Genomic DNA, 24,307 nt, shown 5'->3' on the forward strand with positions numbered 1-24,307 from the left:
GCACTGCAGGGCCTGAGCAAGCGATGACACTGCCTGTGCCCGGCTCTGCAGCCTGCACACCCCGCACCCTGAGAGCTGCGCAGGGCCCCAGAGATGGGCTGGCAAAGCATTCATAGCTCCTGCTCCTTCCAGGCTCACATTCCCTGCCTCCTGCCCCCAGCCCCTACCTCCTGCCCTGGCCCCACCTCCCAGCCTGTCACTGTTACTCTGGGAGAAGGCAGCTCTGCAGGAGGCCACCTGGGAAGGGAAGTAGCCACTGGGCTTTAATTCAGTAACAGCATGTGGCCGCCCTTACATAGGGCCTGACGGTTTCCACCCATGAGCTAGGCCCTGGGGACAGGTGCTCAGGGCAGGAGGGACAGGCCAGGAGCACCTCCTTAGTGGAAGGGGTGCGGGGGGCGGGGGGGCTGACCCAGCCAGATGTTCTGGGAGCTGAGCCCCGGAGCCAGGTGCTCTGCACCAGAGACGTTCCCGACCCCCAGGTTCCCTGCTGCTGGGGATAGGAGGGACGGTGCCCTGTATCCGCACCGCTCTCACAGTGCTGCTGCCCCTGCCCCACAACCATTCCTGAGGCACCCGAGGCTCCTTTGGCAGCTGGGACATTGGTGACTCTCAGCAGCTTGATCTTGACACAAGCAAAGAGTGTCAATTCTGTTGTTCAGTCTTTATAGGGACGCGTGGATTATTTATTGTGTTTTTGATGGAGGAATGTGATCTGCTGTGTTGTTTTTTAACATCTGCTTTATTATTTAAAGTGCTAGGATGAGGCTAGAACATTTCCCCTGCTTGTTAGACCTTCTCGTAGTATGTAAATTGGGTAAAGCAGAGTAAGTGAAGTCAGACATACAATTATATTCGTTGAATTAAGTTAAATAATCAAACACTGCATTTGGTAGTTAGCAGGTCTAGGAGCTCATGTCTATGAGAAATCAAAATCGGTGCCCAAAACAGGACATGGAGGGTGTTCATTCACATATATGTGAGCAGGAAATACTTTCTGAGCATCCAGGGACCTACTGGGGCTTCCCTGATATCAACCTGACAGGATAAGCCACAGAGAGATGCTCACATCTCCCCCCACCCCCATCCTGGCCTGTTCAGTTGCCTCTAGACGGTGCAGAGGAATGCACCGGCAGCAGCACGGTTCCCGGCCCAGGATGGAGCAATGTGATTGTGTCTGTGCAAACGAACGCAAAAATTTAACGCTAAAACGCGGTTCTTGAAATTGCACAGAGCCTGTCGTTCCACAAATAACTCATACGCGGACAAGCATCCATTGAGTTTGCTCATTTTTGTGTCCTTGGCATCGAGCACACAGCCCTTGGATATAGCAGGCATTGGATAAAAATCGTCCACATGCCCGAGTGAAGTAGTGATGAGTGTTTCACTCCGGAGAAGTTTACAGTCCATCTGAGGAGGCGTGGACGTCTAGAAAACGCTGGAACATCCGAAGGCCAAGTCATGCTCTTTTGCTGGGAAGATTTCTTCATTCCCTGTGAAGGTGTGCAGTGGACAGGGAGGCTGAGGGGAGCTGGCCCCGAGGGTACTGACTGGGCACAGTCTTGGTCAGAAAGGAGCAGCTGTTTGGGGTGAGTGGGAGGCAGGGTGGGCAACAGCACAGCTCCTGGGAGCCCTGCAGCAGTCCCTAGGGCCGCAGTCTGTAAAGGACTAAGTAGCATGAAGCCGGGCCACACCCAAGCCAGACTGAGCCACCACGTGCAGGCTCATGCCTGATCCTCACACGACGGCCGTGGCTCCTTGAACAGGAAAATAGGGAAAGCGGCATCCACTTGTCCACTTACCCATGTTTGTCTGCTAGGAGGTGAGAGCACATGTGACAAACAAGCTGGGGACCCACAGGGTCTAGACCACTGCGCTCTGACGTGTTTGCCTGAAAATGTTCTGGCAAATCCTCCTGCTGGCATAGTAGACTAGCCAATAGTCCAAGACTCGTTAACTGTTTCTCATTACTTTAAAAATCCCATTATCTGTGATGCCGCAGCCATTGAGGAGGCAGTTTGTGGCCAGCACAGCGGCTGCCATGCACATCCTTCCACTTTCCTCCAGAACCCACTCCCTTGTCCTGGGGTCTCCCTGGGCCCGGTCTTGGTGCAGACCTGTTCTATTCCTACTTTCGCTCCAGCCTGACTGAATTCCTCCATCAGAGAATCCCTGTTTTGCATTGGTCCTCAGAGTCCAGGTGGCTCAGCGGTTTAGCACTGCCTTCAGCCCAGGGCATGATCCTGGAGACCTGGGATCGAGTCCCACATTGGGCTTCTTGCATGGAGCCTGCTTCTCCCTCTGCCTGTGTCTCTGCCTCTCTCTCTCCTCTCTGTGTTTCTCATGAATAAATAAATAAATAAAATCTTAAAAAAAGAAAAGAAAAAACCGCCATGCATTGGTCCTCAGAAACGACAGGCCATTCACAGCCAACAAGTGACCGTCTGTGCTCTCTGCTCTTGTAGAAGCATCTGGGGCACGTGTGCTCCTGTGCCCTTGCGTCTCTTCCACGTGTCCTCTTTTTGTACCCCCACCTGCATTCCAGGGGCTTCCCTCGGGGCTGTTGTCCAGTTTGCACTGTTTCTCTTCAGCAGCGTCTAACTGGTATGCAATCCACCCATTGCATGGATGATTGCAAGGAGCATCATTTTCATTTAAGGTTGATCTCTTCATTCTTTTTCGAAACTGCCCGCCATGCTGTTCTTCTCCGTTGATCCCCATTGCAATAGCTTCAGTCTTCATAGATGTATTATTTGTGTTTCTGCCTAATGCTCTGTCATCTAGGTTCTTCTGAATCTGATCCTGCTCTTTGATGTGTTTTCTGAGTTGCTCATGGGAGTTTGTTTCTGGCAGGTTCTGTGACTTCCAGAATTTCATGAAACCATGCCGAGGGTGATCACCTCGAGAGAGGTTCTCGGGTTACTTTGCCAGACACTTTGGGCTCCCGTGGAGCCGGACCATGTTCATATTGGTTCCTCTCCTGGAGGCCTTCAGACCACCCACATATTGTACGGTTGAGCCTCAGTCCTAGACGAGGCCTGTGGTGCAAACACTTTCCCATCCTGAATCCATGTGGAAACAGACATTCTTTCTCATGCCGCAAGCAAGCCCTTTCCCTGGGGACAGGGTCTCACCAGGGCTCTGGTGTGCAAGGAGGGGTAGGGGTTGTGGACTCCTACATCCACCTTCTACCTTCTGCCCCCAAAACCCCACATGGACAGGAAAGCCAACACCTGGGTTTGAGGTGCAGGAAGTTGTGTGCTCTCCCTTTCTCGGGGGCTTGAGAGCCTTCAGGTCACAAGCTACCCATGTCACTGTTGTCCTCATCCTGGATTTCAGAGGATTTCCCTTCATCTTATGAAAATCTGACTGTGCCCTTAATCAGTGTTTCTACACGTCTTGTGGGGGAGGCTCTTCAGGTCGCCCCATTGCTCACGTCCCTGGGAATAGAAGACTTACAGAGAGTTAAACAAAGGGAACAGGGGATAAGCCCTTTGATTTTGCATCACCTTGACAGCCGCACGTGAGAGCCAGTTTCATGAGACCTATACCGGTGGCAAGCTCTTGTCAGAGGAAGCCAGGCAATGACGTCGTTCAGACTGGTTCCCACACATCCCTTTCCGTGTGCAGGCGAAGGGGTCACCTTGCATCAGGAGGTGCTCACTGCCCCATGAGTCCATGTTGAGCTGTCTGGAGGTGTGCACTGCCAGGAGCCTTGGCCAGTGGGCAGGGTGGGCAGCCGAGTGGACCCTCAGTGCCGATGGCCAGCGGCCGCGGACGGGATCCAGGTGGCATCCATGTTGTGGCCACAACAAAGGCAGCTGTTGGCAGGGGTGGCCCCAGGTGCTGGAGCTGCATGCACGGGGACAGAAGAGCAGGCGGGATGACATCTGACAGCACAGTCTCACCTCACCCATCAAACCTTGAGGACTCGTGGGTGTAGGGTGCGGGCAGTCTGCCGTAGGATTGGCAGTTAAGCTGGAGAAAGGTTAAAAATATATTTGATAGTCTTATGTCTAACTGTTCACCCTAAGAAAGTGAAGATAATTTCTGATAGATCGCCTCCCTTCTCTTTTCTACCTCACATGCCTCATGTCAAAGGCATGGAATGAAGAACACTTGCCACCCGGCACCTGGCTGTGGTGGCTGACGACCAAGCCTCACTCTCTGTGTCCTCCCCACACATCAGGGTCCCGCTGCTGGGAAGCTGCAGGAAAGTAGAGGAGGCTCTGGCCTCGTCCCTCTGAGTGAGAGGGGACGAGAGATGCGGGCTCTTGTATGAGCTTTATGAGCTTTCCAGGCGTTTGTGCCGTTGATTCTGCCCCATTCCTGTTTACTCCTCACAGCACGTAGCCTATTGTTTCTAGGAAATTAAAACCTGAAACGTCCTGGATGCAAGGGGTACTTTCAGAATTTTTGTGAGTCTGTCCTGATAACGTGCTGCTATAGGATCCAGCATCTCCCATCCAAACTCTAGGAGAGAAAATTCGTGTCTGTGGGGCCGGCCGACACTGCCCAGGCTGCACTCGCTGGAACTCTCTTCTCCTAAGCCCCTCAGCAGGGAGTCATCGGGAAAGTCATTGTTGTTGGTTCAGGGCGCCCAGGCACTGCCCAGGGAAGACCTGCCATCCTGTGGTGGGGGGGCGGCCTGTGCTGCTAGGCAACCACCCTGCTCCTCTCCAGGGTCTTCTGTTAGCCCACCATTGTTGTCTCTGAGTGAAGACGCTGTCCCCAGGGCTGCCTTGTCAGGAGGGGGAGGGCGATGGTGTTGGGCCTTTGAGAAAATCGGCTCCTGTAACAGCGGCCTGGAAGTGGCCATGTGAATTTTGTAGTTGACCATCCACGTGGGGAGGGGGTGCCCGGTCACTCACACGCACAGGCCTGCTGGCACACAGCCTGCGGCCATAGCTCTTCAAAACCCGCTCCTCAAGGGCTTCAAGACAATGGTGCTGCCCGAGTCATGGAAGCCAGCATGGCCAGAGCAGACGGGGGACCCCGGTTCCTCCATCTCACCACTCCGCCCTGAGTGTCGGCCTTAGGAACCTGCGGGTGCACAGGTGGCTCTGGGTGCTGCCCGCTTTGGAGACCCAGCTTCTCTGCTGGAATTTAACAGGAGGCCACTCCAGGGCTTGGTTATCTTAGAGCTGCATTTCCGTGACTTGTTTCCTCTTGTATCCCTGCCTTTCCTGGCAGCTCTTTGGAACCCAGCATTGGTTTCTTGTTGACTTTTGTATCTTAATGGAATTTCTAAATACCCTGCAGCTTTAAGGATTTCTCGTATGTCAAAGGGACATGGCTGCAGCTGAAATCAAAGTCTTCTTTTCTCATTCTAAAGATCACGTATTAATTTATATTGACAACGATTTGTTGTGAAGCCATTTGCAAGCACATTCTTTCAAGTTGTTCGAGTAATTTATAAAACAGAAGTAGAGGGTTGCCTGGCTGGCTTAGCGGTTGAGCATCTGCCTTCAGCTCAGGGCATGATCCCAGGCTCCTGGGATCAAGTCCCACATCAGGCTCCCCATAGGGAGCCTGCTTCTCCCTCTGCCTGCGTCTCTCTATCTCTCATAAATGAATAAATAAAATTAAAACAAATAAGCAGAAAGGTAACTTTGTCTGACAGTTTGCTCTTCCAGTTAAACTCTTCTGACTTCTGTTTACATCAAAGCGTTAGAAACAGTAACTTCCTTTGTTAAAGTTAGCATCAGTTCCTGTGCTAAGGTGGCTGTGGTCAAGCTTGGATTTTATGGATGGAACGATTTACTTACTGCCAAGCACAGGGGTTTAGGAGATGCGTGAGGAGAGAACAGGGGTGGAGAGCAGCTGGGGGCCGCATTGTCTTTCGTGCAAATCCTCTGATGCCCATTTGTCTGTCAGGTGAACATGTTGTTGGTAGAAGCTAGACTCCTTAGCAGCGAATTCTTACAGTTGTTTTGAGAGTTCCAAATGCCATGGGTAGACATTTTAAACTCCTAAAAATCAGAAATTAGTAGAAATACCACAAAATTGAATTATCTTTTTCTTTAGACTTATGTTAATTGTAGGGGCTGCCGACTAGCAGACAGACATTTAAAAATCACCACATTGTCCGTTGTGGGGTTGTGGGGAGGGGGTGGCGGTTGTTGTTACTGTCTATAGACCAAAATTACAAAAAGAAGAGAAACACACAAAAGATATTTGGTAAAGGCAGGTGGTCTGGATGAATAATGTTCCTTTCATTAACATATTTCCCTTATTAACTGTATAATTAATTGTACATAGCCCAGGGAAGCTGTGGAAATTGCATTTTGAGATGTATCAAAGCGGACTTATGCTTCAGACTTGCATGCAATTTACCATTAATGAAGCCAGAGATGGAAGCCTCAAATCTATAATTATTACTTACTATTTGAATGACAAGCAAAGAATTTTATCAGCAGAGTTTTAAATGAAAGGGGATTAGCAGCTAATGTTGAAATTGTTAATCTTTCTTATGAAAATAATTTCGAAGAAAATGTTTTAGTGGAAAGAGAGGTTTGAGGGACACATGTGCCATTAAAGCAGCCACTTTCTGCTACTCTGTATGAATTTGTCCCTGTTGACAGCAGGGTGCAAATATTTTTGAAAGTGAATGAATATTTTATAGGCTCCAGAGCTGCTCATGCATTCCAGGAATGGATTATGTAATACTTCCGAATATCCCAGCAAAGGTGAGAGAGTCTGTAAGCCAGCCAAGGGAAAGGAGCCACAGCTGAAACAAATCAAAATATATGAGACTATTCTAAAATAAATGGAAACTTGTCTAATAGTAGAGAAACCTGCCTTTCCCCACTTCTGAGTGCTCATTTAAGATTATAAATAGTAAATATTGTTAAATGGAGCCCTGGTATCCGTTCATCCAGGAGGATTTCCTCCTTGGCGATGCTGCCGTGGTTCTGTCACCTTCAACTCAGGTGCCCCCACGCAGGGCCAGCCTTAATGCCAGGGTTCGCCAAGCTGTCGCCCATTCTCAAGGCTGGGACTCAGACAACAAATATTTATTGACCACCAAGACTGTGCCAGGCTCCATGCCAGCAGTGCAGAGACTGTAAGGAGTGAAATAATTGGCCTCTTGGGAGTACCTAAGATGTATCTTATATTTATTTCTTTGTCCTGATTTTTCCCACTGAGCTAATGGCATGGACTAAAATACTAAGTTGGTAGCACCATCTGGTTAGACCCAGTGTCGCTATGAACAGGAGGTTCAATGTTCAGGTTTCTAGAAGCCCAGGAAGCTTGGTGTGGAAGGCACGGTCCCTGGGCTTCAGGCTCTGCTGAAGCCATGTGCTGACAGGTGGGCAGGTGGCCCCCAGGGGCTCCCTAGTCGTTCCCGGACAGCTCTGAGCTGCCCTCTATGCGGCGCCCAGGGAGCCCAGGCAGGTGGTGATCGGAGATACTGAGGTGTTCTCTCTTTGCTTCCTAAAAATGCTCATTTCCTCAAACCTGTTGCCTTCTTGGTTTCCACCTTTAAAATATTCTTTAAAATATGTTTTGGTGCACTGATGCCATCGTTCTGCTCCAGTTTACGGGTCTCCCTGGAATTGTTTAGTGTCATCGGGGAAGCAGGTCACAATGGCAGTGATGACCCAGGGCACCATGGCGGGCCCTCGTGGGCTGCTGGCACTGCCATGCTGGCGTCCATGGGTGCCACATGATTGCACACCTTTGTCTGTGTTTTAGGATTACCTTACTCATGGACACATACATCAGAGCAGTCCAGGTTAATATAGTTGTTTGATTTTACATTTTGAATTTTGGGTTAAGCCCTTGGCTGTTAATTTTCTGCGGTACTTTGGAGGCACTGCCGTGATGTCGACAACCAGGTAGTGCTATCAACTACCTGGGCATTTCGTCCAGGCGACAGAAGGACAAAGGTCAATGGAAACACCAGGAGTGTTGATGGAATTTCTCAGATTTTACCTCAACCTTTGACTTGGGGTAGATGAAGTCTACCTTGCTTGACCAGATCCATAGGCCCTTGCCCCACTGCAGTTGAGCCAGTCATGGAATATTTTACAGACTGAATGATTATAGAAATTCAGGCATATAGGGAGAACAGCTTGGATAATCAAATGAGCAATCTCTATCAAATAGACTAAAATCCTCTAATTTGCTCCGTGAGTGAATCCTGGCAGTTCCGCCTCTAGAATAGGTGACACCCCCACCCGCATCTCTGAGCCCCCCCCGCCCCCCGGCCCTCGCCGGTATGTCTGAATGTCAGCCCTCAGGCTCATGTGTGGATGGCCCCTGCCTGGAGCGACAATGACCTTTCAAAATCGCTGTCACCATTATGTGCCCCTTTGCTGAAAACACTCTGGTGGCTTCCCACTGCACTCACTGCAGGCCTCAGATGCCTGCAATCTGCCCCCCAACCTGGGGCCCAGGCTCTGGCCACTGCCCCGCCTCCCACCCCTGGCTCAGGCTGCCCTGGCTTTCTCTCTGGTTCTGGACTGTGCCAGATCCATTCCCGCCCGGGCTCTCCACCTGGCTGCTCTGTCTCCCTGTGATGCCCCCAGGGGCTTTGTGTCATGAGCCCTTCCTGTCCTGCAGGATGTCCTCAGGACTCAGCCCTGCAGAGGGGTCTCCCTTCCTGGGATCTGACCCCCTGCTTCCCGCACCCCTCACTTCTTTGTTGTGTGTTCCTACCACGTTACTGTTATCTTTCTAATGTGTGTGTTTATTTTGTATGTGGTCTGTTCTCCACCTGAACAAACCAACCCCATGAGGACAGAGTCTTTGCTGGGTCCTTGGAACACACCAGTGCCCTGGCTCTTCCGACATGCTAACTACGTGAATAACAGAGGAATAAATCACTAACCCACCAACACAGGGGCAGGAGTCTGAAATAGTGTGGCTCGGGTCTGTCTTCTACAGTGAGAGGGGGACTTCAGCTTTCACTCATGATGTCAAGGACCCTCCTTGCCCTAAATTTAAACATCAGTACCCATACACGTGTGGGAAATAAGGTATAATTCTCTCGATTATTTTCCATTGCTTGTAAGTATTTATCTTTGTATGTTAAGCTGTGTACACATAACCTTAATTTCTAAGATGTTAAATGAGGTAAGATTCAGAAAATTATTTATAAAGCTGGTGGAGCTCCTTGGAGAGTGACATCCTGAAGCCCAGAGCAGCGCACTTGCTGCTGCCGCATGTGGCTCCCCCCTCGGTCTCTCTGCAGAGAGCGAGGCGCCCGCATGCACATGTGGAGCACTGCGTCATGCTGCACGGCGCCCCGCAGGAAGCAAACCTCCTCCCTCTGTCCTGCTTAATAAGAGGAGGTGCAAAGGACCGACCTGCTTATTTCTTGAAGTTTATTCATCAGAACCTGTCCGGGACAGATTGTGTTCGTTATTAACACTTGCCATCGAGATTTCCGTCATAAGTCTTCAGAAAGTCGTGGTTTTCTTTTTCTCCACGTCTGTCAAGTGACGCTTAGTGGAAGTCACGCACGTATTCGATGAGCGGGTGTCATTCCCTCAAGCAGGGGGGTCTTCCCAAGGAGGCCGGGCTCCATCCTGCACCCAGGAAGCCCATCCTGCCGCTTGGTTGCTCACTCACTGATTCCGGGAAATGCCCTGCAGTCTCTTTCATCCCTGGTCAAGACCTCGGTATTGTTAATATAATTTCTTGTGACTCTGGACTCTGTTCTAGCTGTAGAAAACCAAGACCCAAGACTCTAATAAAGCTCCCAATTAGTTAAAGTCTGCATAACTCAGATTCAATTTGTTGTCACGTGCCTTTCACTGGTGGCTTTGCAGAAATGCACCTTGCATTCTCTCTGACCCTCCAAAAGCTCAGGGAATGCCGGCCCCAGACACTCCTGCCCTGGGGGGCTTCCCAGTCGTTCTTTGAAAAACATGACATTTTCTTTACAGCTTTTATTTTCCTAGTTCTCGCATGTGTTTTATTTTTCAATTACAAAGAAGGATCCTTAAATACAACAGAGAATTCAGTGTTCACAGCCTCAAAGCCAGCATGTTTTATTTTCTGTCCATTCTGCCCGTCGTTCTGTCACCATGTCCACTCCCCTCTGCGCCTGAGCTGAGTGTGTGAGCCAGGCACTCCCTCTCCAAGCCTTGAACTTTTCTCCACTGTGTCCACAATTTTATCTTCCCGTCCAGACCCCAGTCTGCTTGGTTACCCTGTGAAGCGTGGGAGTGCATGGCTAGGTCGTGGGGAGAGAGCCCTGAGAACAGCTTTCAGGGACTCCTGGGCTGCAGAGACTGCGTGACCCAGGGAGCTTTCAAAGGGAAAATTTGGGGGAAATGATGTCAGTTCACACTTGCTGGTGAAGCTAGTTCTGCTCACATGATGCTCCTGCAGGTCAACTTCACCGGGATAAACAAGGCGAGTTACTCACTGCAAATATGCGTGGAACATTTGCCTCCTCAAAACGAATTTCCATGGAAACGATTCTTAAAATGCAATAAAAAGGAGGAGAACCACGTGGCCTTTCATTTATTCCTCACGCATACTTCTTTAGGTTTTTTGTACACATGACCCAGAGGCTGAATGCCAAACTGTGTTTGCTTTTCCCGAGTCAACTCCGTCTTGACAACACAGGAACATGCTTTGAGTTGGCCTTTTCTGGGTCTGTGTTTTTTGCCGTTTTAAAGGCAAAACATTGTCTATCTGCTGTATGTTTGCAGAGCCGGAGCAATGCGTATTGTAACCACCAATGAGACCATCAGCCCCGTGGCAGGTGAGAAGAAGTGCAGAGGTTGGGCACGTGGAAGAGACACGCCGGGCAGGCAGATGGTGCCCTTGGCGTGGGGCCTCACCTCGTTGCTCTGTCATTTCACAGTCAGGGGCAATTTGAATATAATCGTGTGGTTTATGATTCCGGTTTCCAGCAAATCTTTTCTAAGCTGAGAAAACTACCCTCTGATCATTTAACTAGATCCGTCCTCCTCTGAGTTTGAATGTGCTGTTTTGAATTCCTAATTTTGAATTTCAAGTATCTTCAGATGCCCCCTCATAATGTTAATGAGTAACATATAAAGCGTGTCAGATGCAGCGCTGTGCACACGGGCAGAGCCTCTTTCCTTACCAAGCCTCCAGCTGACACTGCGGCTCCCAGGCTGTAGAAGCGAAGTCAGGACAGTGGACCCTACCAGAGTTCTCCTTTCCTCTTTTCGTATTTACTGCTCAGAATTCAAACCTCTTACTGTGGGAATTCAAACATTTAACATAAACATTTCCCTTTAATGTATTAATGAAGACAGCTGGCAATGTTTATTTTTATATAGAGAAAAAAGGCCCACCTTTCCCCCAAATGGCAGCAGAAGCAGCTTACTCCCTGCTTTTAAAGGCATTAATCTACCTCTACCTGATTTTAAAGCACGAGCCTTCTGGTCTTCTCATGAGGAAGGGAAGGGTAAATGGGTTGTATTCTTCACTCTGACAAAAGGTTTGATTGTCACATCCATAAAGTCATGTAGTAATGGGCATCAAGGTAAAGAAAGGAATGGGAACAAAGCTTCCCTCATAAAAATCGGGTCTTCCAAAACCCCAGCTTTCTTTACAATACCTTTGCCACAATGGCCAGGTGTTTCCTTCTGGCAGCATTCTCATAAAATGAAGTTTGACTGGGATGCTTTCTATTTGCTTCATATCTGAGGACCCACAATGCAGTAGAGGTCTCCAGACACTTGGGAGGACACTGTTTTGTGCTAATGTTGACAGTTTTCGTAGATATTGACTGAGGGGACGTGACGCTGGGCAGATGCCATTTTGCTTATTTCCACGTAGTCCTCCATCCTCGTGAGTGTTGGTATTCCATGAAAGCGACGTGTTTCTACTGTTCTCTTTAATGATGATGAATCCACCTGCACTTCCTAGCGCCTCACCCCTCCACTGCTGGTGGTAAGGGATGCCAAAGTAGCATATCAATTCTCTGACATTTAACGGAGCTAAACTTTGCTGTTCCTCGGGCCCAGCCAGCCGCTCCACGTGGATTTGGCAGAGGGCCTTTGGAGGCTATAATCTGTGTGGCCCTGGCCCTGCGGCCTGGGTACAGACAACCCTTGACAAGCCTGCATGCTCTGTTACCGTGGCACCGAAGGGTGGACATTGGCTTGTCGCAGGTGGTGAAACAGAATCGTTTTAATAAGTGGGATTATTTCCTTAGTGATCCTGGAAACTGGTCCCTGCTGTTGACACTAAACATAAAACGGTGCCCGTGAAACAGTCTCCAATCACGCCGTGGTCTGAGGGCGCCAAGTCAGAAGCACCACAGGATTAGCACCCTCTTTCCACACTGGAAAATATCTTTTTAATTAGCAGCTTGATTTCACACCTGCCCTTAGGCTGGTGTTTTCCAGTGACACCTCAAGACTGGCCATGAAATACCTCCCTCTCCAAGCAGTAATCAACAAAAGGGAGCACGTAGGAGGAGGGGGCGAGTTCTGGAACCATCCGTGATTTCATGGTCGAGTGGGTGCAAACTCAACACGGCAATCTGAGCACGTGTTGGTTCTATCCACACAATGCAGAAACTGAGTTTTTTAGGAAGACCACTGTCCCTGGTAAATAGAATACAACTGTGAAGCTATGAACTACGTGCTTCAATGGAGCTGCGTGTTACTTACCTCTCTGGTAGTATTTACGGTGGTGTCGCTACACTCACAGCGATGGCGCATCCCCAGCAGTGGCGCCTCTGCAGCTGCTCCTGGACTTCTGCATTCAGGCTGCACTACATGGCTGCTATTTCTGGAGATTCACTGGTCATATTTCATTAGGTAACAGGAAGCATTCTCCAGAACACGCAGTGAAGTCACAGAATACAGAAGAGGATTTAAGAGATTCCCTCTTTTTCTGATGAAAAGCTGAGACCCACCATGATCAGCATCCTTCCTGCTTGTATACACTTTATAGTTCAAAAGCAGCTTCCCATAGTGACCCCGTCAACCCTCAGAACCACCTTCAGAAATACAGACTATGATCCCCATGTTAAGTAACAGTAAGCTAAGGGTCAGTGAGATGAGGTGGTTTGCCAAAAAGTAGCTGTGTGGGGAGCGACCCTTTGTGTATTACACTGTTGAGAAGGCTTGCAAAATCAAGTCTGGCACCTGCTCCATTTTACTGCTTTCCAATTCAGCAAAAGCTCCTTGAGGCTCTCATAAAGGCTTTGTGGACGGTAGCTAAAATCATCTCCTGAAGATACAAAGTGCTCTTGTGATTATTAATAAAACCTCATCATGCTCCAGAGCATCCCAAATGCCCCATAGTTCTAGAAATTGCTTTCTTAACCTCACAGTGCTGACAATTTGATCAGAAAATGCTGCAGAAAATATTTAAGCTATCTTGACAAATTTGTGGACATGTCTCCAAGCAGTAACATTTTTGTCCCAAAGGTTTGGGATTCTGTGTAACATCATCCCATTAAATGTGGAGGCCACTCAGTTTGTCTGACACACGGACACTCTGTCATCTGGTAGCACATAGTCCTTGTGACCTAGAAAGTGCTTATAGTCTCCCTACCAACGGTGTAGTAGCATGAGCTAGAAAAACAGGTACAAGATGGGGAACTGGACTCATGAGGGAGATTGAGCAGAACCTCTGACTGGGTTAATATCTCATAAAATAGGGCTTATGAAAGCTGGTGTCATTCTTACTGGGCAAAAAAATTCAAAAGAAATGCTGGTTCATCTTCAGCCTGCTGTAATTGCTGATGCCATGGAGCCTGAGGCCAGTATCAGCCAGTGTGTGCCAGTTACAACTCAGAAAACCCACATTCTGGGACCTGTGGGCTTTTCCCCACAGTTTATCTGGGGATTATCTTTTCTGCAAGCCCATTAACTCTAGGTTCCAGGGAAGTATCAAAATTCAAGAAGGTTTAGACAGCTCCCCACTCAGGACTCATCTAAAACCAGCTTGAGTAAAATCCCCCTGATGGAGTTCTTCCAGCCAAGAACCTTTGCACAACCTCTACCTCTGTCACCACAAAATATTAGGGTATAGTGAGCAACTCTAAAAGATTAAAAACATGCTTTCAAATGTTCCTTAAAAACCAGCAGTAGCTATCAAAATTAATTGATCTAAGCTCTTCAAATTGAATCAATACTGACCACCAACTCTTCATTTCATTTACATTTTCAGAGTGTGCATCATGGCAGGATCCCACCTGCATGTGGCCGGTTCCCTTCTACTACTATAAACTAGTACTATGAACTAGTATTTCTTGTATCCCAGGGCTTTTTTCTTTAAGTTTCAATTCAGAGGTACAAGAGCCTGGAATGGGGGCTGTGTAAAGTAATGTGGGTACCTAACCAGCAGATGCTTACAGCTTCTGGTGCAACAGGTTCTAGAACATCCCTCATCACACCAGTGACAACACCTATTACATCCCAAACAAGAGGCACTTGCCGAGTGCACAGAGTTCACACGATGACAGAGAAGGACTGGAGGAGACAGTGTGTAGCCTACACTCAGAAGGAAGAATAGGAGGGTTGTGGGGGGGGAGAGCTTTCTCAACTGTTGTGGTGCCTCCAAGTTCCTAAGGGTGGCATTACATCAGGGGTGCCACAAGGCATTAGAACGTGGCAGCACCTACTTGGCGTGGATTATAAAGATGCTAGCTGGATAACCCAGAAAGGAAGGAGGTGAGGAAATATACAATGAAACATTCCAAAGTCCTTATGTTACCTTTTGGGGCAATCCTTCCAACTTCAGAAGATTGGAAGGCAATTTTTTGGATAACATCATTGACATAAAATGTTTATCTGTAGTACAAATTAGTTCTAGAAATTTCCAGGTTATGAGCAGTCATCTAACAAACATTGATTATGGGCCCAAAGCACATGCCAATGAGACATTGGCTCCATTCCCAAAAATCTTAATCTCTTGAGAGGAAGAACATCCTGACACCCCCAAGCTATAGCGCAAAGCAAAACGTGATTAATGTCACATAGTTTTTAAAATAGTAAGTGTCCGACAAAGAGGGTGGGGTTGTAGGAAATGAGGATCAGAGAGACTGGCAATAGGCACATCCCAGACTCACAAAAGAGGTGGTGGCATTTGCACTGACCTTAAAGTCAGGATAGATTAATTACAGAAGAATCAGCATAAACAAAGTGTAAAGGATGATGGTGATGTGGAGTGGTGTGCAGTGGGGGTGGGAGGGTGTCCCAAAACATTGACAAATAGTCCTATTGATATAGAAAGGAGCAGGTTAGTAAAAGCTTGGACAAAGGACTGTGCTAGTCTAGGCTCCATTGGTGGTTTTTCAAATCAATGGTGTCGGGACCAGAAGTGGTGATCTGGTTGCTTTGTGAATGAATTGAGAGGTGGATGTGAAGGTAGGGGTGTGGGGAGGAGGCTGCATCAGGGAGTCAAGACAAAACAGCAGTGTCCCAGGTAGCAGACACAAGCTTTGGTACTGCACCTTGCTGCTGGGGGCTTCAGGCTAATGGATCTAGGCCTTGGCTCCTCCGAATATAAGATGAAAGTTTCATCTCAGCTTCTTTCCAACTCAGACAAGAATGTCCTAATAATATGGATATTGTCCAAAGCTGAAGTGATTGGTGATCAGCACTGAAAAAAAAAGAAGAAAAGCAGCCCACACGCGTGCCAAGAAGAGTAGGGTTTATTGAAGCCTTTTGGTTAGCTCTGGGTAGTGGAGTTATTAGTAGCTTTTGTTTTCATTCTGCTTACTTTCATTTTCTGTTCTTTTCTCTGAATGCTACGTGTATAATAAAAATGTGCAGTTTATTTAAAAACTATACCCTCCCGGGGATCCCTGGGTGGTTCAGCGGTTTAGCGCCTGCCTTTGGCCCAGGGCATGATCCTGGGGTTCCGGGATCGAGTCCCACATCAGGCTCCCTGCATGGAGCCTGCTTCTCCCTCTGCCTGTGTCTCTGCTTCTCTCTCTCTGTGCCTCTCATGAATGAATAAATAAAATTAAAAAAAAAAAACTATACCCTCCCACCATCACTACCATTCTCACTCTCACATACACACACATATATAAAACAAAAGTATTAGAATGTCAGTTTTTGAAACAGCTCCAGCTACATGCTCACTCTGGGGGAAAAAACATGAGTAGTGTTTCATCACATGTTAATTTACCTAAGTATTCCAGAAGGTGACTATGTCTGAGGATGGTACTATATCTGTTGTAATTCACACTTCTCACACCCTGGAGAGGCAGGACCTCCCAGGATTAAGCTATTGTGGCAGACTGTTTTTGTTTTTGTTTAAAACATTATTTTTCAACCAAGGCCTAGCTTCCCCACAGACAACATGAAAATATACTCTCATGTCACAGGTGAAAGCATCTTATCCACAAACATGAAAAAGGAAAGTCGCCAAAACCTTGAATGGGGAAATTATATCAGTTTAATATCATAAATGATATAAAATATTAACAGAATAGATCAAATTGAGATAAGCAGAACATGACCAGAGCAGCACGTGCCAAGAGAAAGAGTCATCTCAAGTTTAACACAATCAAGTGTATCTTTATGTGACTTTGTTCACAATCTTAAAAAGCCCATATCTACTTTCCTCCCTCTTACCACCCAAGCTTGCTTACTACAGTCCTACTTTGCATTTACTGCTATAAATTTAGAAATTCAAGTGAGCTTGCAGCATGATTTAACTTCCCATTGTGGAGGTAAATGTGAAAATGTAAACACCTGCCATTTACAGGGATTAAGGTGACATCCAATGCCCCTCTTACAGACGATAGCCCATCTTGAGAAAAGTAACTATAGAAATGCTGAAACCATACACTTCAGCCAAAACTATCCCTCCCCACCAGACCCCTCACGCAGCATATCTTAGCTAGACAGATATTTCACAAAACTTAAATGCATTATATCAGGCAAAAATGTCCTTATTAGAATAATTTTGTGGGACACCTGGGTGGCTCAGCGGTTGAGTGTCTGCCTTTGGCTCAGGGCATGATCCCGGGGTCCTGGGATCAAGTCCCACATCGGGCTCCCTGCAGGGAACCTGCTTCTCCCTATACCTACATTTCTGCCTTTCTCTGTGTGTCTCTCATGAATAAATAAATAAAATCTAAAAAAAATTTATATTCAATATTCCATAATGATTGTCTCAAACAAAAAGCAGTTTACAGTTGATGTTTTCTGGGTTGGAGCCACTTAAATTCACTTCCTCCTCTTGTGAAGAACCCAGAGGGGCTGTCTGGGTGGAGGTCACAGCATAGGGCGCTGGCGAGGAGGGTGGGCAGGCTCCTCTCCTTCAGCTTACAGCAGCTGGAGGCTCTGTTCCTGAGGATGGCATGTGCCTCAGAGGGTCATGAGTATGTCACAGAAAAGCGTTCAGTGAGTGACTCGTGTGGCTCTCTGCCAGCTACACAAAAGGCCATCCACTGGTTTCCTCCATGGCTCCAGCAGGGGCCACAGAGGATAGGTGACAGAACCCGGGGCCCGGCTTCTGGTCACAGCCCATTGCTGGCCCTCCTGGTGATGTGGGCAGGGTGTCCCCATCACCCCCTACCTGCTGAGCTAGGCAGAACCTGCAGGTGATGCCTTCTCACCCACAGCACCCACCCAGGGCAGCGGCTTTCCATGATTTGCAGACCAGCATGGGTAGAGTTGGTATTTGTTAAGTGAAAAACACAAAACAAGTCAACTCTAGTCCAAACCGTGGTAAGAGCAGGAAGCCAACGAGACCGATGTGCGTTCCCTTCTCCGGTGTCACCAAGCCCAGAGCAGCTGCCAGGGCAGAGATGGGGCAGGCCCAACCTGGCCAGGTGCTCCCCAGAGTGAGAGGACAGTGAGGGCCGGCAGGGGCTCAGGGGCTCAGGTACCAGTCCCTGACACAGGTGCCTAACCATAGGGACCTGGACCTATATGTGCGTGTATTATTCTGTTTGTGGATATAGCTGAACACCTGTGTCCATACCCAAAACATTGAAGACCCACGAACAAGGTGTCCCGGGGCAGGACCACCATTTCCATCAGGCTGGGGTTTGGCTTTTCCTTAAAGTCATGATCATTTCTCAGCCGCACAGATGGGGATGGGCAGGGACACACAGACAGGGCCAGCCAGCACGGAGGTCTTTGTGGGAGGGAACACTCTGGAAGCGTTTCCTTGTCTGCTTCTGGTGATCACTACTGATAGACCAGGGTCCAGAAAAATGAAGATCCGTGCAGCTGGGGGTCAGGCTATCGGATTCCGTTGTTTTTGGTGTTGTTATTTTACCACTACAAGCTGTTTAACATTTTGCACACATCTGAGCAGTCCTGTATATTAAATACATCACACCCACTGGATTCAGAAAAGTGGGTCAATTATAAGACGGCTTCTGTGTAGACACGTTACCTACACCAGCTTTGGGGGAGTTGCTGGGATCTGGTCTACCCAGTGTCCTCCTTTTTCACAGTCAGCTCATAATTGCTGACAAGGCCACGTCCCCATATCAGTGTTCTTGCCACCCAGGCTCTGTACCCAGAATGAATATGTCACAAACACCTGTGAACCAAACAGCAAAATATGTGAAGAGCCTTTCCCACATTTGTGCATCTGGCTGGTCTGTGTCTTTCCTGGATCTGGAAGGAAGCAGCTTCCTAACTCATGCACTCGGGAGTGAGGGCTGTGACCTCTGTGGGCTGCAAGCATGTCCCAGGTCATGCCAGGGACCCGACGTTGCTGTAGGCAGCAATCCCTGACCCTCTGCTTTCCATTTCAGGCCTACATGGAGGACCACTTGAACAACAAGAACCGGCTAGAGAAGGAGTGGGAGGCACTGTGTGCCTACCAGGCCGAGCCCAACAGCTCGCTCGTGGCCCAGAGGGAGGAGAATGTGCCGAAGAACCGCTGCCCGGCGGTGCTGACCTGTACGTAGCCAGTGTGGGGCTCCTGGGCCATGGTGGGGTGGGAGATGGGGAGGTGGGTGCTGGGTAGGGCTGGGCTGTACCTTCCCATTCTCTCTTGTGTCTCTGCTGCTGTTCTCGTGGCTGTGAGGCTGTCCCCGGCCTAAAAATGGAATCAGTTTCTTCCGTAGTGGTCCAGTAGCACAGCCCAGGGTTGAGGATGTCGACATCCCAACCAACACTTGCTCTGTTTGCCATTACTGCATAATTTGAGAGTCATTTCTTAGTCTCATTGAGCCTCCTCTCTGCCTGTAATTGGGATCCCCCCCGTTGTCCTTGAGATCCTCAGGCCCTGAGGACAGCAAGCACAGCGCCTATCACACTGCGGGCACAACGTGGGTGGTGGTGGTAGCAGTGACCTTGCAGCCGCACGCTTATCCCAACACGCGTGTGGAGGACCCCCTCCCCAGCTGGGAATCACCCACAGAAAGAGACACAGAATGACGCCAGTTCTTTAAAGCCTGAGGCCACCTGCATGGAGTAGGAGACAGGCTCATATCATGTGTGGTGTGTTCCATAAGCGACATCCAGATGGACAGGCCCACAGAGGATGCAAACAGACCAGCTCAGCCTGCACCTCCCCAGCCACCGGGGCTCCTTCCCCTCTCGTGTCGCTTAGTGATTAAACTCAGCAACCTCCGTTGTTCTAGCAGGTTCCAGGCCGGGCCTGCACTCTGATTAGTGCACAAGCCCACCCTGCAGAGAGGAAAGGGTTGTGAGCTGTGTTTATGACCCGAGTGCTGGACATCAACAGACACTCACCGAATGCTGACTGCATGAGCAGCAAACGTGCATGCGGAGTTCCCCCGTGGCCATCCTAGTGACTGCAGACAACACGTACTTGTGCATGCCTCGAACATCACTCCATGTTTGTTGTCGGCTGACAGCTTGGGGGGCACATCAAAGCCACGCTCTCTGCAAGATCGGGATCCACGGAGGGGAAGGGTGCCCCTCCCCTCCCACTGTGTCCCACATGCTGTGTCCAGGCCCTTCAGAGCTTGGTGCCCCCCCAGAGCCGGGGCACAAACCTTCTCCTGACCCCCCCCCCACCTGGCCCCGCAGAGGCCAAGATGGATGTTCTGACGGTAAATGGCGGGGATCTGACCCAAGTTTACAGGTCCACAAGATTAAAAGCTGGCCCCTTGTGTTGCCTCGGACACTAAGAGGCACTGCAGACCCTTGAAAGCTGAATGCATGTCTGGGCATGATTTTTTCTAACAGTTCAGTGGGGATTCAGGCCAGGGCCTCTGCTTTCATGAGATCTGGGGGTTTTCCCTGAAGAGCTTTGAAAACAGGAGCTTTTATATCTAGAAAAAAATAACAAAAACCTGCAGTTGACTGACATATTTATTAAGTACCTACTGTGTGCATGGGAGGGGGGCACTGACAGATGCTGGGCTGTGTGATGATCTAATGGGCCTGCAGATGACCTGGGCTGTGAGGGGGAGGCCTCCACCTGTGTCTTGAACACTTGCTGTTCAGGGCAGATGGATGCGCAGCAGGCTTCGCTGGCACATCTCCTTGGGTCGGTTGCATACGTGGACCATCAGGCGCCCTGTGGTTAAATGTTAAAATTTAGAGCCTCTCCCTCAACAGTGCAAACGCAGACCGCGGTGGCAGGTGCCCGCTGGCTAGGCCCTCAGTGACAGCAGAGCGTCCTGCCCCATGGCCCCAGGAGCCCTGACCCCCGCCCTTTGACCAGAGCCTCCTTCTCCTCCTCGTGGTGCTGGGGTGAGGTGGCCGGCACCCCCGCCGCAGTGGCCTGGCCCAGGGCTCCTCACCATCTGGGGTCGTGGAGGGACCCTTCTGCCGGTCCTGGAAGTCAGGGCTTCAGAAGCATTCTCGTGATGACCCCCAGGGACCCCTGTGCCCTCCACGCCTCCACCCTGTCCACTTGTAGGGGGAGCCTTCCCACGGATTTCAGCTGTGCCCCTTCCCAGGCGGGACACAAGGGGGACGGCATGGACCTTCTTGGTCTCGCCAGGATCCACCGGAGGTCACTGCCTGCCCTTTCTGAAATCCTGCTTCCCATGGTCAGGCGCTCACTCTGTGGTCCAGAAGCGGCTCTGTGGTGGACGTGCAAGGTGTTGAGAAGAGTGGGTTCCCTGTACCCCCGGCCCCCACAGGCCCGTGCTAATGTCCATCGGCACAGAATGTACTCCTCCCCGGTGTCCCCCTGCTGTTGCCGGGGGGGGGGGTCTGTGGGAGCCAGCTGCCCCTGCAGCTGCTTCCTGCGCTGAGACCCCCAGCTCCCCCATTGCCTGATATAATGGGGCCTTGGATGCATTGGGCCAGGACCTCCGTGGCCGGGCCTCCCGTCCTCCTGCTTCCATGCCTCCCCCTGCGAGGACGCGCTCCTGCAGTGGTTCCTCCATGCAGGAAAGTGCCTGCTTGAATCCACGATGCATGCCCATTGGCATCCACAGTCTACCAGCTGGACTCTCGGGGCTTCCCGCTGCCCCCGTGCCCACCTCAGATGCCTCTCCTGCCTCCTGGAGCTCAGCCCTACAGGTCCTGTGGGAAACTCAAAAGGGGCCAGGACGTGGACCCTGCCAACCCGACAGCCTGGACCTCCCAGCTACTTCTCCCAAACTATCTCTTAAAGGAGAATTTATGAGGCGATTAACTGGTGCTGTGTCATCACAGAAGTTTAAAGAATCTCAGGCGCTTTCTAAATGTGTTTGAATTTTTAACAAGGATTATGCAATATTCTGCTCATCTGCTCTTTAAATTAAGAACAGGAATATGGTGCTATTTTGGTGCATCATCTTAAACAAAAAATACGTATATACATATTTTTTTTTTTTTAATTTTGTGTGACAAAGACAAGACCAAGAAATAGGTGGAGACCCAGGAATACGTAGAGGGGAGAGCACAGAGCGAGCAGCTCAGGACGCAGAGATGTGGAGACAGAGTGAAGGACACCCCACACAGAGCTGCCCCAGTTTGGCTTTTTGGGGCTTTGTGCTAAGTGACCCCTGCTCAGCCTGGCAGCGGGGCCAGGCGGAGGTGAGGGCAGACCCCGAGAGCAGGGCAGCGGTAGGCTCAGCCACTCGTGAACACTGCCCCCTGAGCAGAGCAGGTGCTGCCCCTGCCCGGGGAGCCCGTGTGAGGCCTATGCCCCGAGCCCCTGGGGAGGCGGGCATCACCCCGCACTTCATAGATGACAACCCAGGGACTTAAACCCATGCCCGCTGCTGGGGTCCATGTGTGCTTGTGCCCTCACCCGGGTCGGAAAAAATGCGCAAAAATGTCAAACTTCCTCAGAGATGAATACCCCAAATTCACACATGACGCCAGAACTTTGAGCCCTGCTTCCCTTAGAACACACGGGAAGTCCTTTCCTTCCAAACAAGCCTTTGATTTACAAGGATTTTTCTCAATGAGTCTCTGCAGTCTCCCCATGGAGGAGGGACCTGGGTCAGCCAGAGACCCTGGTCTGCCGGTCACCAGGGGTCAAGGGATGCCTCCCGGGTCTGACATGGGACCTCTGCCCTCATGTGAAGGGCTCTGCACACACGTCACCCCGATGAGGAGGTTCCTGGGCCCAAGACACTCCTGCACTCCTGACACAGCAGCCGTTGTGAGTGTCAGAGCTGCGAGTCCGCTGGTGCGAACAGAAGATGACCGGCCAACCGCTGCATCACAGGCCAGAGGAGGCAGAAGTGGCTTTTTGGGGTTTGCAGCTTTGTCTTTAAGGAATGCCAGGAAGAGGCAGAAATGGCGTTTCAGGAGACAAGATGTGGTCCTGGCAGGGCCGTGTCCCGAGGGGCCTAGGAGGGGTGTTCCTCCCTGTCCCCACCTGCCCCAACTCCGCTGCCTCTGAGAACAGGGCGGCAGTGACCGTCGGCACCAGTGAACCCCTCAAAGCTCATTACTCGTTCCCTGGAGCAGAGCCCAGCCGCCCCCACGGCTCAGCGTTTGCCACCCAGTGCTGCATAAGGGCCCAGAGTCGGGGGGCCCAGGGCAGGTGCAGGGCCGGGGCCTTTGACGACGGCCGGCAGCTGGCCCAGCCTCCTCTGGACAAGCGCCATTTCCTGGGCCAGAGCGATGCGCCGTGGCTCCTCCGAGGGCCTAGGGCAGCAGGTGTGGGCTCGCATCACAGGCCACGAGGTTGGCTCATGTCTTCTGTCACCGGGTCCCCAAGCCCCACCCGTCCTTGCAGACGTGCTTTAGAGGCGCTCTGCATTCCTCTCTGGCAGCAGATCCTTGTTCAGAAACAGGAAGATTTTTCAACGTAGAAGCAACCCTGTCTCGGCTTTCTGCTGTCCACACAGTTTATAAACGTTTACGTGTCTCTGAGTCATCTGTAAAAGCACGTCCGCAGGTCCACGAGGGGCGCTGCCCCACACAGGCCCCATTCATGCAGACGCAGGCCCATGCCGGGACGGCAGGTGGCTGTTTGTGCTGCTCCTCGAGTGCTCGCACAGCAGCCACGGGGGAACGAGCGGCAGACTCTGTCTTCACGAGCCTGGGGAGGCTCTGGTTGCATGTTCCCCATGGCAGGAGAAGAGCCAGAGCTGGAGAAGCTGAAGCAGCTTGCTCGGGGCCGGCCTCCTGACCTCCAGCCGACTGCGCAGCAGCCACACCGACCGGGGCGGTTCCTGTGGGCAGCCCTGCAGCCCTTTGCAAGCAAGGGACGTCACGGGCGTGGCAGGGTTTTCCTCCACACGCGTTGCTCTGGAAGTTCTGAAACGCTCAGGGAGAAATGACTGCAGGGTCCCTGACACACCACCACCCAGACTCCTGGCTGCCAGTCAGGACATGGCTGATTCTGCTCAACGTGTGTGTATCCTCTGTTTGTTTTTTTAGCTGAACTATTTCAAAGTTTTAGGCATCGTGACACTACGTAAAAATGTTAGTCTGCGCCTCCTAGGAGTGAGCGCGTTCTCCACCGTTACTGCAGCCCTGTTGTTACAACCAAGAACGTGAGCTGTAGCTCCCCGACAGCACCCGATCCCCGCCCATCTTCAGGGTCCCCGGCGTCCCGGGCACCTCCCAACGGCCATTTGTTTGTCTACCATGACCCGACCGAGGCTCATCACCTTTGGATTCTACACCTCCGTAGTCTCTTTGAAACAACCCCCGTTTGTTTCCTGATGTGACTTGTCCTGAAGGAAGCTGCTGTCCTACTGACCACATTCCCATTCCCGTGTCACAGATGGGCCTGTTGGGAGGCCAGCGGGAAGCTCACCTGCCAGGTGCAGGCCCGCTGTCCCCTGCCCACCCCCATTGTGGCCACACAGCCAAGGCGCAAGGCCCAGGGACACCATGAGGTTGACAGCATCTGGGCCAGTCTCCACGTGGCTGCCGTGAACATGAGCAGTGAGCGTGCTCCTGTGTCCTTTCCTGGAAGTCGGGTGGTCAGTGAGTGGTGTCCACCCACCCCCTGCCAACCCTGCCCCCTTCTCTGTGCCTGCTGGTCGCAGCAGAACCATGAT

The 24,307-nt window shown here is 50.6% G+C and overlaps 1 protein-coding gene across 4 annotated transcripts in view; it reads left to right on the forward strand.

The window, feature by feature from the left end:
- The window catches only part of PTPRN2 (protein tyrosine phosphatase receptor type N2), a 723,767-nt gene that overhangs the window by 641,076 nt on the left and 58,384 nt on the right, over positions 1-24,307 (forward strand). For all 4 annotated transcript variants that reach the window (XM_077849498.1, XM_077849499.1, XM_077849500.1 and 1 more), the window contains one exon: positions 18,683-18,830. In XM_077849498.1, coding sequence (XP_077705624.1) covers positions 18,683-18,830 — 148 coding nt within the window. The remainder of the gene's footprint in view (positions 1-18,682; positions 18,831-24,307) is intronic.

This window comes from Canis aureus, chromosome 15 (genome assembly GCF_053574225.1).
Source record: "Canis aureus isolate CA01 chromosome 15, VMU_Caureus_v.1.0, whole genome shotgun sequence".
NCBI lineage: Eukaryota > Metazoa > Chordata > Mammalia > Carnivora > Canidae > Canis > Canis aureus.